The 18,005-nt window shown below is 43.5% G+C and overlaps 2 protein-coding genes across 7 annotated transcripts in view; both read left to right on the top strand.

Annotated features, from left to right (window-relative positions):
• The window catches only part of TRPM8 (transient receptor potential cation channel subfamily M member 8), a 92,173-nt gene extending 84,777 nt beyond the window's left edge, over nt 1-7,396 (top strand). For all 4 annotated transcript variants that reach the window (XM_052675656.1, XM_052675657.1, XM_052675658.1 and 1 more), the window contains one exon: nt 334-7,396. The gene's annotated coding sequence lies outside the window, so the exon portion shown is untranslated. The remainder of the gene's footprint in view (nt 1-333) is intronic.
• A 120-nt stretch (nt 7,397-7,516) lies between these two features.
• On the top strand, nt 7,517-16,418 carry SPP2 (secreted phosphoprotein 2). 3 transcript variants are annotated; one of them, XM_052675660.1, is made up of 7 exons: nt 7,517-7,659; nt 7,748-7,872; nt 8,414-8,536; nt 10,079-10,189; nt 11,922-11,976; nt 12,352-12,441; nt 16,197-16,418. In XM_052675660.1, exons 1-6 carry the CDS (start codon nt 7,575-7,577, stop codon nt 12,429-12,431), a joined length of 579 nt encoding a protein of 192 aa, XP_052531620.1. In that variant the 5' UTR covers nt 7,517-7,574; the 3' UTR covers nt 12,432-12,441; nt 16,197-16,418. The 3 variants fall into 3 exon arrangements, with proteins under 3 accessions (XP_052531620.1, XP_052531622.1, XP_052531621.1); XM_052675662.1 differs by having other exon boundaries at nt 16,254-16,418; XM_052675661.1 differs by lacking the exon at nt 16,197-16,418 and adding an exon at nt 14,508-14,812.
• Nucleotides 16,419-18,005: the final 1,587 nt, after the last annotated feature.

The following is an 18,005-nucleotide window of genomic DNA, read 5'->3' on the forward strand; positions in this document are numbered from 1 at the left end:
GGATGTGAGCATCTGCAAAGACATAACAAGTGAGGCACTGGCACAGGTTGTTCGGAGAGTTGGTGGATGCCCCATCCCTGGAGATGGCCTAGGTCAGGCTGAATGGGGCTCTGAGCACCTGATGGAGCTGTGGGTGTTTCTATTCATTGCAGGAGAGCTGGACCAGGTGGCCTTTAGGGGTGCCTTCCATCAAATGATTCTATGATGTTAGGTGATGCAGAGAGTTCATTGATTCAAAGTGTTTTGCAAGACATCCAAGGTTCCAAGTGGATAGAATGAGGGTGAAAGCAAATCTACGATCTCAACTCTGAAATTTTTCTTTTGCTCACACAGGTTCCAATTCACCAAGAATCTCAAAGCTGGCAGAAACCACCACGCAAACAGTCACCAACTCACCAGAGTGTCAGTGTCTCAGTTCTGTTTTTAACAAGACAACCCTTTCACCTTGTTGGATGACGATGGTAAAACGTTAAGATTGTTTCTCTCCTGTCAGAACTCCTGCATTACTCAAGCTCATTTTCCCTTGCTTTCCCAGAAACTCAATGATAGAAGATAGTTCTTATGAGCTTCTGTTAAAATTCACTCTTACTTCCAAGCGTACTGCTGCTGCTGTAATCACTCTGCTTTTGAATTTCACTTGAAGGAATCTATTCATGGGTTTCCTTTGGCGACCAATTGCTTGTCTTAATAAATCTCCCTTTCCTCTCCTTCATGTAGTAGCCATCTCTTTATGTACAGCCTATCTGCTGAAGTCTGTAATGCTGGCATCTCAGGTCCAACAGCCTTACCTTGGACTGCAGATGAACTTCCCTCTTCTACCTGTAACTGTGTAGCTAGCAATGCAGAAAATCAACTGTTACAATCCTGCGTGAAAAGGATGTAATTCATACAGAAACACTTTGGAAATGCCTCATGTGTAATCCTTACTTGTTTCTATGGGTGGGACTGGAGCATTGTAATTTGTTTTTTCTTTCAAGCATCTGTTTGCAGATGTTTGCATTGTGGATTTCAAGTTGCGAAGAGGTTGTTGGCTAGCTTTAAATTTTGTTATACTTACTATGCTCTGGCTGCTCTTGCTGTTTTCTTTCTGAAATAGCAGCTGGTTTGTGTGGCATTTGTGTGATATAACTGGGCGCATCACCAGCTGTAGGGAAACCACTCCAAATGCCCCTCATTTACCTGGCAACATGTATCCATCTTCATCTCCAGCATCTAGGAGCAATCACCCAATACGTTTGATTCTGAAGACTTAGTTTTCCTTATCTCACTATGGCACCTTTAGTCCATGTGCTTTACCATGGCATACAGCTGGTTTGAGGGGCATCAGGCAGAATATATGAAGGCAGGACATATACAGCTAGGTAGGTGGAGAGAGAATTTCTCTGGAAGCAGATCATTTCCTATGGCAAATCAACTCATCTAGTGCAGAGAACCATTTACTGCCTGGCTAAAAAGCACAACAGGGCAACAGAAGGATACAAAGCATGGATGTTTTGGGGGAATGTTTCTACCTCTGAGATGCAGCTGACTGAGGTACAGCAAGCTGATCAAAGAGGCCAGAACACGCATGCATTCTGCAGGTAGACCTTTAAATCTGACCCCTTTTTCTTACATTACCAGAAAACACTCCAGATCGTCCTGCTTCACTGTTTGCAGAAGCTGCTCTGTTTTTTTTCTGTAAAAGCAATAGTTTTCCAGGGAAAACTGATGAGGCCTTGACAGAAGGGTTACTGATTATTTTCTTGCTGCTTGACCTTTCCTGATGTTACTGTACACCCTGCTTTGTCCTGGGGTGTAGAGCATTACAAATAGTAGTGTTCCTAATTTTTATGTATATGGATATTTCAGTATTTTCCTGTAAAAAGGATTAGGAAGAACTCAGCAAGACCTTCATAGTACTCTGTGGTATGTAGAATCACATTATAAATAATTAACATCGATTTACTTTCTAGAAATTATTTCTTGTGTGATGTTTGCATATCTAGGATGTGAAAAATATACTTTCTGTGCATAACTTTAATTTATAAAACCTGCAGGATACATGCCAGAACTCATAGTGAATAATTCCTTTGTGAGATGGTGAATGTAACATCGAGATGAAGTCTGAAAGAACAAAATGCTTGGGATACCTATTCCTGCTTCTCCACCTTGTGTGTGCATGCCTTTCCTTTGTGGCAATGAATCCTTGGACAACTCAAGCCTTGAGCTTGGCTTCCTTCAGCCATGGCCCCCAGCTGAGGACTGGGAGGAGTGGGGGTCTCTTCCAGAGACAGGAGGAGAAGGAAGGAAGGAGCCCGCCTGGCTCCCTGCTGCCTTGCAGAAAGGAGATGGATGTGGCTGAAAGAGGTTTGTGGGCTTTGCATGGATGGATGGATGGATGGAGCCCTGCAGCAAGAATGGGGCTGCCACAGTGCCCAGTAGACTTCCTTGCTGGTTAAACTTCTCCAGAAAAGAAAGAGGGGGGGGGGGTTGGCTTGGTGTTTTTTATGTTGTTGGTCATTTGGTTGTGGGTTTTTTTGAGGAGTGTTAAGAGAGAGAGAGCAGGGATTAACAGCAAATCAAGGTTCTCCTGAGAGTCCAGGATTCAGCTGGGACAGCTGCTGTGACAACAGCAGGTTGTCTTCTGAGAATACATTCAATGGACACAACAGCACAGGACCAGTGCAAGCAACCTTCAGTCTCCCCCCCTACGCGGGATGAAACAATTGCTGTGACAGCTTGTTTAGTAAGCCCTAGAATTTGTGCTCAAGTGAAACTGCAAAACTTAATGCACTAACACACAGTACCATGTGGGCTGCAGTGAAGAACACCAACTCTATCTCAGACAGACCCAGTATAGCAAGATGTGATTTGGAACAGCGTGCGGCACATTTAAATAAACTTGATGAGGTAGTCATTCACCTAGAAGAGCTTGCAAGCAATGAAACGCAGAATTCACTTGGAAATATTTACTCAGCTCTGCTGGAAGCTGATGGTGAACTGATGGGCAGATATTTGCAGATGAACGCTTATGTACAATGTTTGGGATAAGGAAAAAAGCCTTGAAAATTATCAGTATGGTCAGCAAAATGTAAAAAAACAAAACAAAAACCAGGAAGATGTATCTCTCTTTCTTTGGCTTTCCAGGTAATGGTCTTTGAGGCTGGAGGTAAAGTTTGTCTTGCATCAACTACAGCATTTTACCAGTGACCCCATAAGAACTATTACTGCTGAGCTGGCAGAAACAGGAAATATAAATATTTAATGTTTCAAAGGCTCAAGGGAACGAAGAGAGAGACCTCTGAAGTTCTGCTGCAGGCTGTGATGTTTAAGAGCAGCCACCCAGTGTGCAGTGTTGAGATTTTGTTTGCTGCAATGTGTGCTTTCTATTGCTTCACTCTCAAAGTCCACAGCAACGACAGTAAGAACCACGCAGGTTTAGGCTGCATTTCTTAGACCAGCATGGATGGTGCACCTTAGGATTACAGTGCACAGGGGTTTGGGCACTGCCTCTACATGCTCATTGAATTTAATCTTTGTAAATTGTTGTGATGAGCTCAGTTTCCTACAGCTTTCAGTCCTGAGACAGAACAGCTCAATGAGTTCCCTGGAACTACAGCAGATATTGCAAAACATGAAACTTCCAGAGTACAAAATCTGAACATACAAGATGGATCTGTTTCCATCCTTTCCATTCCCACTGTGGGTATGGGAAGCTGAGGTGTCACTATGTTCATTTGTTTTCACTTCACTGTCCTTTTGGCCATCAAATCTTTCAGTCTTGCTAGTGCTTTAAGAGAAAGCTGAGAATGGCACTGAGAAATGCAGCCAGTGTAGCATAGGGTACCATTTCAGGAGGGTATGTGGGCAATTAGAGAAATTGGAAAAAAGAAAGACTTGTTCTCCTCCATCCCAGCTGACCCACGTGGGCGAGAGCTGAATAACTTCTGACAACCCATGGACTGTGCACTGCTGTACCATTGCCTCCTAGTTTCTCCAGGGGCAAACAAGATCCAAAGGGAGTTGAAGTTGAGTCTCTGTTGGTGTCTGTGAATGATGGCTCAGGTCTCAAAGTCTTTGTTAGTTTGAGCAAGATCTGGAAGACTTTTTCCTGTTGCTATCACCTATAGTCAATACAGCAATTAGGCTTCTGCATAATGAGAAACAAGTTAACCACAGAGAAAAACTTTTAGGGAGCCTTTTGATTTTGCCAGTGCCAGAGCTAGGAAAGGAAAAAAAAAAAAAAATGCAAATAGCCAGCTTTTCTTTTACCTAGAGAGACATCATTAACTTTTATCTGCCAGGAAACAAGCCATGGGGAATAGTTTCTGGGTGGCTGATACGGTGTTTGGACTGTTTTCAAGAGTACAGATGTAGCAGTGCTGCACAATTTACATTTTTAATGAAAATGTATATTGCAATAATCAGAATTTCGGAATGATTGTTCTCCCAGTAGTCTGGGAACAGCTGGGAGCGAAAATGGTCTGAAAACAGTCATGTAGGAGAAGTTTAATAACTCTGATGTTCTCTTTTCTTAAATGGTGCGTAACTGTTTTCAGTGTGCGCTAAGTTGGATGTATCTCCCTGCCCTAAGGTGCTTGGCAAGCCTGTAGCATTGCCTGGTGTTGTTGTGACCAAAGTGCAGGACCTGGCACTTGGTCTTGTTGAAACTTACACAGCTTGACCTCATCCCAGCAATCCAGCCTATCCAGGTCTTTCTGTTCAGCCTTTCTACCTTCTGGCAGAACAGCAATTACTCCCAGCTTGGTGTCATCTGCAAACTTTCTGAGGGTGCACTCAATCCCATCATCCTGATCATCCATTGATCTCTACTCTCTGGAGATATGTCCAGCTTCTTTTCAACCCCCCTGCCCAGTTTGTTTTCAACGCTTTCTGCCCAGTTGGACAAGACACAGCAGGCTCTCTTAAGAATCTTGAATCTCCAGCTCAGTTTAAATCTTCAGCATTGTGGTGCCTTGTCCTGGCTGTAGGGGGAGGAATGTTATTGGCCTTCCTATGGCACAGAGAGCAGTTAAGGAGATCTGAAAAAGAGGAAGGACAGGCTTTGCTACATGTGAGTGTGTCCAAGATCTTGGAGGGAATCTCTGTAGCTGCAGTGAACAAGGAGAATGGATGTACAGAGGAGGCTCTGACTTCTGATGAAATTTCAGTCAGTATTTTGATCATGTTCCCAATGCTGAAATTTAAGTTGGCTGGCAAAAAAATCAACTTCATTTTGGAAGATGCACTCACATCACAGCTTGGGTGGGATGGCACACACATCTGATGTGGCACTACCCCGTAACGTGGCTCTGATAAGCTTCCCTTTTTACACTCTCTGCTTATCCCCCCCACGCAGGCATGGCTTTTTTTTTTCTAGCACGGTCTCTGTTTTCATGTGCACTTTTAGCAAGTGCCACATGAGCCCTTTCCTTGTTTGTAGCATGACTTTTGAATCCAGTGACATTCAAGGCCCACATGTGGGCAGCTGTTTATTATCATGTCTTACAACTACATGGCCTTTACGGGTCTTTGTCCAAAAGTACTTTCAGTATTAGTGCTGCCTACCAGAATCCACCCATCTGCCATCCGAACAGTCAGATTCCTCCAGCGTGCAGCCTTGCAGTTGTCTGCCATCCTGCAATCTGGCCTCTTGTGAGAAGGAAGGAGCTCCTGACAACTGTGTCCTTCGTCCAGGAAAGATGAATAAACTGTGGCAACGCTCTGAAGTAAGAGCTGGTGTTGGATTATGAGCACTGTTGAACTGTCACAGCTGTGAACTGCATTTGGCTCATCTGGAAGATATCCCTGGTGAGAGCCAGGGACAGGAGGAACTCTTCTGATGACTTTGCTTGGCTTAGCTTTGCAACATCATTATTTATCACTTTTGGAGTGCAAAGCCCAGACTGAGGAGGAGATGAATTGCTTGTTCTTTCAGCATTGCTTGGAACATGACTTGCTTTGAATAAAGATGGGAGTAGCTTTCCTTTTTTGACTGCAAGTACTTCGTGGTTTTTCCCAAAAATAAGAATATGTAGCCACCACTACAGCACAAGTTATGAATGCAGCAATGAGGAATGGCAGGGAGGTGTGACATTGGCATTGCTGAGTATTGATAGGATGCTGAAGGCTACCTTAATCCTAATGTAGTCCACCAAGGACAAGCAAGTAGACGCAGTAGTCTCAGTGGAGCAACCTGTAATCAAGAAAGTATAAGCAATCAATCACAAATATGGGGAAAATCGAGCAAAAAAGCAAACAAGGGAGGGGAGGATGAGGAATGGCCCTATAAGTGATATTTGGGTTCATTAAGGCTTGACTGCGTATTAAAAAACACACTCATCAGTATTGAGGTGAGGCTAAAATGAGACAGCAGCAACCTCATCCCAAATCTAGAATCTTTGAGCCCCATAATACACACATGCAGCAAAGTTGCAATAGAAGAAGCGATTAGAAAAGGGAAATTGTTCTGTAAACAGCACTATATAAATAACTGCACTTCTGTTTGGGGTGTGCTTGCTTTGTGAAGGATCGCCAATGGCCTGACTCTACTCAGAATTAAAGTAGAGGCTTTGCATGGATTCTGAATCTTCTTATTGACTATGTGCATTGGGCCTGAACCCCACTAGGAAGAACAGTTCTTGGTGTCCAATGTGGGGCTCCCAAAGCAGCCTTTTCCAGTCTTCTATTTGGTGTTGGCAGTGGAGGACAGAATGTCTGGTAGAGCCATTAGATATGTTGCCTGCACTTGGAAAGTGAGACCAGCAATTGCTGAATGCCTTGTGTTGGACAGAATAGAGAGGATAACTTGCAGCTCGGCATTAGTTAGCTAAATGCTAAGGTGTCAAGTCTACCCTGTCCCTGTGATTCTTTACAAAGCTTTCCACACTGAAGAAACTTTGTGATTTTTCAAAAATCCCATTCGTCTATGTGCAGAGAGTGAGTGCTGAGCATTAGGAGGATCTGATGAGGGAAACCAAGTGGTCTCAGGCACTTGTTTTGTTAGCTGGGCTCTGGTTTGGCAAAAGAGGTCAGGGCAATGTGGGACTTCTTCAGGTGTGTGCTAATTAGCAAAGAGCTTATAAGGTAAATGGGCCTGGAGTCTGCTCTGTGCCTTGTGACTGGAGGATGTGTTCAGTGCTTAGTCCTGATGGGTCATGGCATCAGCCGTGTCCTGGTGCATGGATTCCCGTTCTTTTCCTAGGAAATCAGGGGGTTCCAGTTCCAAAGTACTTTCTGTTGTGCCTGGGACACAAAAGTGTTGGTAATGGACTATGGAAAGTGTTGTCTCACCTGCTTTCAGGCTAAAACTCATGGCTAAAGTGAAAAAAATGACTACATCTGCCACTGCCTGTGGAGCTATCAGGTATCTAGCGCTTCTTTTTAACCACAGTGCTAAGGAAAAATACAGCAGTCCATCTCTTATCAGAGAACTACTGCTAAATGGAGAAAAGCTGACAACAAATATTTACTCTCAGATCAATTCTGTTTAAAGTGCAATGTTTGTAGCAGAGCTTGAACACAGGAAGGTCAGATATAGTATCAAGGCTGCATGCATATAAAGACAGGAATATGCAGTGGACACTCTTGCTTAGATGGGGAAAACGCGGGAGGATTTTGAGAGGCACACTATGAGGAGCTTGATTTTTGTCCTCACTCTGAGCGTTTTCTCATGTTCAGGTAAGTTGTTCAGAATTTTTCAGTCCTTTTTCATATGGCTTAGTTAAGAAAAACAGTGAGTTCTAATGGAACTGTGTGTCTGCCTCAGGGTTTCCAGTGTACGATTATGAACTCCCTGTCACAGAAGAGGCTCTCAATGCTTCTATTGCAAGGATCAATTCTCAGTCTTGGGGGCCAAACCTGTATGGTGTTGTCAGGAGCCACGTTAGACATGTGAGTGCACAGACAACAGAGATCCTTTACCTTAAATATGCTTTGCTGTCTTGGAAAACTGGTTGGTGGTTTGGGTTTTTTTTTTGTTTGTTTGTTTGTTTTGCCTAATCTTGGAAATGCAAATTTAGTTGGAGTTCTCTGATGCATCTTGGAAGAGTGTGGTCTGAGGCACTGTACAAAGCTATGGCTTTAAATGTTCGTTGTACGTGCAGTTTTAATTAAAAGCATGTTTGGAGCTCAAATTGACCACCTCTAGAATAGAAGACTTCGATGGATATCCTTAAAGATTTAGCACAAAAATTAATTTAGAAAAGAGCTGGTGTTTCTCAAATACCTCCAGCTGACTGTTTTGCTTTGGGCATAGAATAATGTGGATTCCATCTGATGGAGGTATTCAGTGCAGCTGAACATCTGCCCTCTGGGCAAGCACTCTGCATAAGGAGCTGACAAATAGTGACTCTACAAGCTGCACCAACTCAATGTTCTGCAGTTTTGTGACTTGCTTTCCAGGCTCTGCTTGATTTGGCCTTTCTCTAACCAGGTTGACATGTGGAACAGCAATGATTATAGACTAGAGCTGCAGCTCAGTATTCGTGAAACAGAATGCACAAAAGCTTCAGGAAGAGACCCATTTACATGTGGCTTCAAAGTAGGGCCTTTTGTGGTAAGTGCCTCTGGTGTAAGTGGGAAACTCCCCTCAGTGCAGAGTGATCTCTGGACAGGTTGAAACACTACTGATTGGCTCTCAGAAGACAAAAAAAAGCCCAAATACAACCTGCAGAATAGAGTGGGTATTACATGGGAAGGGGTCATGTTGAGAAACTCTTATTTCTGACCAGTGAGGAATACATGAGCTGCCCTGAGCTGAAACAAGAGGATGCTTGCCTTAGAATGGCATGAGATAAAAGTGTCTGTGTGCTTTGCAAACAAATCCTGGAAGGAAAGCATAGCTGCTTTTACAAGTTAGAGGATGGTAAAACTGGTACTTGACCTGATTTATTTTCTACCATGCATGTAGGCAAGAAGTCAGGAACAAGGAGATGAGAACAGAGTTGGCAGTCTGTATAGGATGGTGTGCAGCATCCTCACAGCTTTGTGCTGCAGCATGTAGTAAGGCTAGGAGTTGATGTGAGGTAGGGATGTTATGCTGTTTGGAAGGTTGCAACAAGGAAGGGTTTGGCGACTAACTACAGTTCTTTTAACTCTCCGAATTCTTGTCTCTTTTCCTCTGTGAATGACTGCCAAGTTCACCTATTCTTCCTGGGCACAGAGTTTAGGGAAGAGGAAGGATTTTAGGAAGGCACTGAAAAGGTGGAATAAAGGCTTTTCTGGTAGAGAATGAGTTGTGCTACCAGCCATTGGAGGCAGTTTATGCACCAGAGAGAGAGGCAGATGTCTCTTTGGGTATTACTACTCTTGAGTTGAGTGGTTTTTGTGTGCATAGAAGGAACAACACAAAACTGATGAATGTTATCAAGTTTTCTTCCAAATCAGAGGGATTGGTGGCTGTGAAGTTATTACTGCGTCCTAAATGGACACTATCCCATAGCTCCCTCAAATCCCAATCAGAGGGCACCTGATTAGATCTACCTGTTTTAGATTAGATTAAATTTGAGTGAAGGCCTGGAATTGGTTCATCTTGACGTGTATGCTGAACATATTCATAAAGATTGAATGTCAAGGGAGGTGGCCCCACCTTAGGCACTACAGTTGGGTGATTGAGAAGACACGTCCTGTTTCTCTTCTTGTTGGTGCAATGCAGCATGAAAGATGTGAGGATGTCAGATTTCCATGCTTGGGTGCAGGCTCTGCCAGAGTTTCTGTCAAATCAGAGAGACAGCTTCTTTAATGGTTGTTCACCTTCTAGAGGTGGAGCTGGCATCAGCATCGCCGTGGGTAGATTTTCTGTTCGTGATAGGTGATGCTACAGCCATGAAAAGGTTTGGGAGAACTTTTTTCCTAACACTACCAGGTTCAAAGCTTCATGCAGGTAATATGCAATTATGAATCAATAAATTGTGTGAAGTTATACACCGCTAGAATATATTGACCTGGCTGCCAGAATTTGTTAGGCATGTCGCTTCAATTCTGTCTTCTTGGAATTTGATTAATAACCCCCTGTGAAGATTTCCCACTTAAACTCCTGCGGAGTGCTTTGCACTGTAGCTTTGTTCCACCAGATTCACTCTATTTTTATCTGTTACAGCCAACTGCAGTCTGCAAAAGTGTTGTGGAAGTCTCCAGTGAGCAGATTGTGAATGTTATTGTGCGATGCCATCAGAGCACATTCAGCTCTGAATCAATGAGCAGTGAGGAGGTAAGGAAGTGAAAAACTGCTTTTTTGCTACCTGGGAACATAAAAATTCTGCTTATCCTCTCTCAAGGAGAAGTCAGGTATTTAAGTGTCAAGTGAATTTTTACAACTGGCTTTGACACTCTGAAGCAGCTTTTCAAGGACTTTCACATGTCATATCACTTAGCAGTGTTCCCACGTTGACAGTGGAAAAGCTGAGGCGTGAGGGAGCATGGAATTTGCCCATAGTTCATCACTGTGTCCCACCCAAAATGTAACAGTCATTTAAGTCTTGAGTATTTTTTCTGTGTGCTGTCACGTTGCCAGAGGACACTCCATCCCAATGGTGGCACATACCATGGAGTCTTTATCCTGTCCTTACTCAGATATCTGGTAACCTCCTTGTTCTGTGCTTTCTGTGCTGTGGAAGCTTCTGACATGTATTTAGAGGCAACTGGAAGTTTACAGCATAAAGCTGTTTGTCATTTGAAATCCAACTGCCTCCTCTAATGCTTCAGGTTCCTTCCTGTGAGAGGCTTGACCTTGCTCGATCGATGCCTGAATGCAGTGTGAATCTCTGTGACAGTCTGGCACATCCACCAAACGTGACACTCTTTCTCCATTGAAATATACACCATGCCTGTGCCTGGAAAATAGTGATTGGCACATCTTACAGACAGAAACAAATTCTGGCTCTGTCATCAAATCCCTCAGCTGAGCATGTAATCATAGTATAGGTGAAGAGAGTTTGCTCCTCTGAGATTGATGATCCACTCATCTTTACTTTTGAGCTCTCATCCAGTTTCTAAGATGTGATTAAATGCTGACCCAATCAGTAAATCCTTGCTAGCTGCTTTCAGATTGTACCAGTATCCAATTTTTCCTTGAACTTATTCTTGAAATTGTATGCCTGCACTTACAACATAGGCCTGCAACGAATGCTGTGCTTGAGGATTATATTCAAGGAATGAAGCTAGTTTCACAGGCAAGGTGGCAGAGGATCTGTGGGCAGCATTTTCGGTTTTGGAAGCTGCACGTGGCGAAAGATTCCATATCATGTTCCCTTTATTTGAACTGCCAGCTTTTGTTCAGAATCTCTTCTCAGATGGAGATAGTAAATGCACCACAGGAATTCTTGATTTGCAGAGCAGAAAGACAGTGTGTGAAGTACTGAAATATGTACAGCAGTTTTGCATGTTCAGTCTGTCCTCTGTGTTAAGCGTAACTCTCCTTTAATTGGGCACTAACTATAAACACTTGCTTATATAAGCAGAGCTCTTCCTGCAAGTCTTCTTTAACTGTCACTTAAAATTCAGTGCTGCTGCCAATATTCCTGCTGGGGGATGTATTTCCTACAAATTTAATAAGGAATAAATGCTAAGGAGAATTATTGCACATGAAAAAGAAAGTCTTTCTGAACAGGGCTGCACTGCAGCTCTTGGTCTGTGGGTTGTAACTCAGTTAAAGGGATCTCAGGTTGGCTCACTGTGAATGATGTTGATGTACTGCTGGTGGTATTTGGGTAGGAGTGGAGCTGTGATTGAGGTTGAGGTCATACTACTGCGATAGGAACCTATACAAAAAGAATATAAAGAGCTTTAAAAACAGTAATTTGATGAGTCAAAGAGATGCCCTGTGTAGCTAGAACAAACTAATTCGGCTCTCTGAGTCCTGTTCTCTTGGCTGTATCTGCACTAAAGGTCAGGTAAGGTATTGGGTACCAATTTCTTTTTGAAGAAACTGCTTTAATTTACAGATGATGCATATGCTGATGACGGGCCCAAGCAAGCGAGGCAGCAGTCGCTCTGAAGGTAAGCCCTTTCTGCCATGCTGGACACTCCTGGCACAGGTTGGTTTGCCATTTGCATTGGCCACATGGAGGTCATCTGTCTGAGAAAGAGGAAAATACAAAAGGCCAGCTGTTTGCTCAGGTCACATCCAGCTTCTGTTACTGTGGAGGGGTGCTTCCCACTGAGAAAGTGGTGAAGGCATGGGGCTGCAAGACAGGGCAATGCTGAAGCTATAAGCTTGCAGCTGTTTTCAGAATTGATGGATTTGTGTTTTCATAACCTGTACTTGTGTGCCAACTTATGGTTGCCTTGATGTGCAGAATGCTGAAGAAACTTGCTTGACAGCATGCAGCACTCATGCATGTCTTCATGTTCTTTCCATTTTTGTTTCTGAAGCCTTCTCATCCAGGGGAAGAGGCCGCATCAGTGGCGACTGGAATAAACCTGATCGTGTTAGCCCTGGCAAGATTGAATAATGCAATTTAGGTGAGTATCATATAATCACAGAATGGCCTGGGTTGAAAAGGACCACAATGATCATCTAGTTTCAAACCCCCTGCCATAAGCAGGGTCACCAGCCAGCAGACCAGGCTGCCCAGAGCCACATCCAGCCTGGCCTTGAATGCCTCCACGGATGGGGCATCCACAACACAGTACACTTGGAATACAGCTCCAAGTGAAGACTTTATGCACGCTAAGTTAGCAGGTTTTGAGGCAGAGTGGGAAGGAGACTGCTCAGGATAAAAGACTCCTTTGGGAACATACTTCTTGACTGGGAGCATGTTAAAAGCCATTGCACCGGAGGCTTGCTTATGGGGGAAATCATGGTGTGTCACTTGGCAGTGGGAACTTGAACAGGGCATTAACACAGATAGAGATGAGCAAGTCACCTGCCATCTTTGTGCCAGTACTATCTTCCCACCTACAGCTTGTTCCCAGCTTCAAATGTCTTTGAGCTGAAACTAACTTAACAGGGCCTTGAGGCTGCATAGTTCAGAAAAAGAAGAAGAAAAAAAAATTAGTAGTAAGGTATCCAAAAGAACAGAGAAGCAGTTTGCCCAGGGCAAGTGTTTGTTGTAGAAAAGCTGTGATGGAGGTGTTTGGAGCTCAGGTAATGGAATAATAGTGAAAGGTACACAAGATTCAGTGGAGCTGGCAAAGCTTAACCTACAGAAACCACTTTAGCTGACCCACTTCTGAAGATCTGTGTGGGAGAAGCTCTCGTTTCTGCTGGTGTGTTACCGACCATTTTATGGAGTGAAAAAAAAGGCAAGTGTCTTTGAAAGCATTTTAGCAGTAGAGAATGAATGTCATGCTCGGGCATGCTAAGGTGATTTAAAATAGTTGGAAAAGGGAGAGGAATTATTGGGCACTATGTCTGTGCAATCAAAAGGGTTTCACACACTCACTAGCAGGTGTTTGGCCCTGTAGAAACTGACTACAGAACGGAATGCTGCATGTGTGGAGCTCAATTCAGGCCCTCTGCCTTTGAAACAACAGTTTTAGATGTTATTTAGCAGTGGTGACTCACCAACAGCATGTTATTCATAAACATATCTGTGGCAGATCTGTGCGTGCTAAAGGAGATGTGCCCCTACTCTCATAGAAAATAGACATGAAAGGAAAACACAGTCATTTTGTTAAGTCAGGTCTTTGTAAAAATGCTTTCATTAAATCCGTATCCTATTTTGGTTTAGCTGTGAGCCTGCAAAGGTGCTGGTTTTATTCCTCTTAGAGGGATCTTTTCTGAATGCTTCTGAACTTCCTCGATGATATGCAGTGGCGTTTTGGCACACGCTCTGCGTCCAACACATGTCAAAATTATTTCACGTGTTTGAGGTCAAGGGAAGTTATTCATGACTTTTTTTTTTTTCCTTGTGTTTCAGTAACTGTGTGAGCATGGCAGGCAATATTGCAAGCCCATCTATGATGGCCATGTTTGCTAGGTCATAGGAAATACGTGCTGTGCTTTGAGATAGCAGTAGCTCATCTGGAGTGTTCTCTCAGATGAGAATATTTTGGAGGAGGCTGGGGAAATGGATTTGATAATAGAAGGCTTTCATCTCTAGCTCAATAAACCTGCTGTTGACAGGCAAAGCTAGACAAGTTCAGGTAAGAAATGAAATGTGATTCTTTTTTATGCAATGGTGTGGGTAACTGACCGCTGCAAGAATTGCTAAGGCAAGCTGCTGAAAGAACGTTTCAAGCTGGAGTTATCATTTTCTGAAGTACATCGTCTCTTCTTTTTGGCTACAGGAATTATTTCAGGAGAATCCTATGTCAGATTGTACGCAGGAAGCTAGGCTGAATGGTCTCACAGGTGCTTTCTGTCTCTCTGTTTCTATTTATTTGAATGTGCCAAATATTCAAGAGGAAAAAAAATCAATGCAACTGTTATATAAAGGACGTTTTCAGGTCTGCAGTGTTCAGACCTACCGACCTGCTGCTGCCAGCCAGGAGTTATCAAATCGCATATGAAAGAACCACACCAATGACTAAAGAGCTTATTTCATTGACAAGTGCTAATCAGATTTTCTGGATTAATTTCCTAGTGCATCTCTGGAACTGGGGAGGCTGTGAATATTACTTGTCGTGCTGTGGACTGGCCTCTCCAACAAATAACTCGGGCACGTGAGCAAGTGACAGCAGGAGAGCCAGCTGCTGTGCAAAGCTATTGCAGCTTAACAACCCGAGCCTGCAACAAGTGTTAAGGTTGCTGATTAGATATAGCACACATCTAGCTCTGCCAGCCATGAGCCTTTAGTGCAAGGTGCAGTCCAAACTGTGCCTTATACCTGCAGTCACCAGCAGTGCTTGGTTTCCTTGAGCAGAAAAATAAAGCATGTCATTGCTTGCATTAGATGTGTGGGATGTGAAGAGTTCTCTTGCTGTCGTTAACCACACAGGGAAAGTGTTTTGTTTGTTTTAACATACAGTGGGATTCCTTCTGCACAAAGACAAAGGGCTGTGATTTCTTCCTGGAGTTTTCTGCATGTTCTTAAAATGATCCTCTGGCTGAGTTCTCATGTGACATAGCTGGCTGGAACGTGATGGTGGCAGTTGGCCTGGCAGAAGCCAAAGTCAATAGACTGTCATCCTTGGCTGTTAGAGCTCTTTCAGTGAAAGAATGACTGGTAATATTGGGCCTCTTCCACTCATACCCAAGAAATCCAGGCTCCCAGTCTCAGAGTGAACTGGATCCTTGTTTCTCCTACTTCCAGAAAAGGAGCAGTGCAGCAGCATGCATAGCTCTACTGGGGCACAGAACTAGAAGCTTTTATCCCCCATGTTATTACAAAGCCATCAGAGGGAAGGGAAATCCCTGCAGAAGGGAATCTTTTGTGTAATGCATGAGCTCCACATCCCGATCAGCTCTGAGAGCAAAAGCTAGAGCCCATTTACCTCCTAATGACAGGCAGCCATTGTATTCCTTTTCCCTTGGAGCCTGTGATTGCAGAGCTCTGGGTGTTACCTGGCATTTATGACAGGCGGTAGGAGAGAAGACAGCATGCCCTCATATGTTCTGACTCTTTGTCACTACCACATGTGTGAACATTTGTTTCTGGCACCAATCTGACCCGCAGAATTGGCTTCCAGAGAATTTTCACATTGCCATGGTTACAAACATGATGGAGATGCAGTGCAGGCACTCGTGTGTCCTCTTAGAAAAACGGATCTCAGATTCCTTTGTGCATGTTTAATTCAAATGCATTTCTCAGAAGACCATGCACCTGCTTATAACCTCAACCACCTCTGCTTTTGAGACTCTCCAGTCTGAGTTGGTTTGTTTCCACTATGTTGCTTATGCTTTTTCTAAACCCCAGAGCCTGGGTTTATCTATCTCTCGCTCTCTCTTTTTTTTTTTAAATGCTAATTAGCAATTAATGTGACTTTTTTGGACACGTGGTGTTTTGCGTATGCAAAACAGATTCCTCATTATATGATTGTGATGATAAATAATAAGCAATTCAGTAAAGTTGAATATCCCTTTTTCCTGGGCTGATTAATTCTGCTAAGCAAGCAAATTTTGAGCTATGACTTTTCTCCCCCACCTCCTTTTCTTGGATGAGATTGGAGGATGAGGAATATCAAGATTCAAGGATCATGGAATGAATCATAGAATGGCTTGGGTTGAAAAGGACCACAATGATCATCTGGTTTCGACCCCCTGCTAAATGCAACCCCCGCTAGGATGCAATGTGTGAAAAGCAAACCTGATGCAATTTCCTTCTCTTTTTCAGGAAAAACTATTCTGTGATGAAGTGGGTCTTTCCTTAAAACCTCCTTCTCCTTTACAGCCAGCTGGCCATTGGATGAGTTCATCAGGTGCTGAATGGGTGCTCAGTCAGTAACGTTCTGACATATTGCAGCTCATCAGGAGGACTGTCTCAGACACCTAATATAACTCTGTCCAGTATGTGTTGTACTATCTCATAGCAGTGATATTAAAGGATCAAAGGATCGCTGTTGCATCTTTGTGTTCTGCATTGCTTTCCAGGTACTTATAATTTTCTGCAATGCTTGCAGCTTATTATGGATTACTTCAGTGTATCTCTGTTCTGGAAAACAAGTCTTTTCAGTCTTGTCCCTTTCTCTGCACTCCGTGCATGTGTCCCCCATCTGCAGTCCTTTAGGAAGGGACTGTGCATCTTGGCTTATTTTTTTCTTTTTTTTTTTTTTTTTTTGGTCTTTGCCATGAAGAATGAAAATCTAGTTTGCTCTCTGGTTACAATTAGGACAAAAACATCAGTGGCAGGGATTTGTCCATCACTCATGGGATATACTGCCAGTACACTGTTACTGCGATGCATAGGATATTTAGATTATAAATACACAGTTATTGTCTGAGCTAAAAAATCCTTCAAGAATGAAAAGTAGGGTTGCCTTTGACCTCCAGATGTGACCCTCATGATGAATGAGTAGGAAAGGTCTTCTGATCCGTTAGCATTGATGTTATGGGTGTCATAGAGTCATAAAGCCATTAAGGTTGGAAAAGGATCACCCAGTCCAACCACCAGCCCACCCCCACCATGCCCACTGACCACATCCCTCAGTGCCACATCTCCATGGTTCTTGAACACCTCCAGGGATGATGACCTCACCATGAGCAAGAGCTTCTCCGAAGGGAGGACTCTGTAGTCATGTCTCTTGGTCACGAGGGCAGGATCTGCAGTCAGGCATCATGGTAGAACATGCAGGGGCTGTAATATTTCTTCTTGACTGATTATAAACAGCAATGAAAGGCCACCCCTCTCCACTGCACATGGGTCACCCGTATGCTAATCATCTGCGTGCACCTCGCTGCAAAGTTTGCAAAGCAAACACTTTTTTTATTTTCCCCAGAAAAATGGATTACAGGTACTTTAATCTCCTTGCTGTATGTACACAAATACCTTCACAGCCAGGAGCTGATGTGACATCTGCTGTGCAAATGTTGCTCTGGGGCTGCGGAGTAATATTTTGTCTGCGTTACTCAAGTCTTCTGTGGTCTCAGTGCTGACTTAAGCACTTGTTATTCCAACACACTAATGATAGTTGCTATGGGTGTTCCCTTCCAACTCTGCGTGTCTGTTCTGAGAAGCATCATCCATGTCCAAGAGCAAATCTCACTGGGACTGGTGCATGAAACCATATCAGCGTCCTGATTCTGTTTGCATTCAGTCATGTCTTCACTCCCGTGGACTGCAAGTACAGTGAAAGACTCCAAAAAATGCCCATGTCAGAGGGAGCCAGCCCTTTTTGCACTCTTGCACCAAGAAATATTTTGACATACTGTCCAAATCTCTGTTCTGCATCTGCATGCTCTGTTCTCCACAGCCCCTCTCCACAGCATCTCATTTTATCCCTGTGGAAGAAGGAAAACTGTTGACTTTTTATTCTCAATGAAAATCTGATTAAACCTTCACTCGTGGCAGTTGGTTCTTTTAGAATTGCAGAATGTCAGGGATTAGAAGGGACCTTGAAAGATCATCAGTTCCCCTGCCAGAGCAGGAACAGCTGGATCAGGTCACACAGGAACATTTGTATTATCCTATGTAATAATAGGCTTA

Source organism: Tympanuchus pallidicinctus, unplaced genomic scaffold (assembly GCF_026119805.1).
Source record: "Tympanuchus pallidicinctus isolate F22 unplaced genomic scaffold, pur_lepc_1.0 scaffold15, whole genome shotgun sequence".
Taxonomy (NCBI): domain Eukaryota; kingdom Metazoa; phylum Chordata; class Aves; order Galliformes; family Phasianidae; genus Tympanuchus; species Tympanuchus pallidicinctus.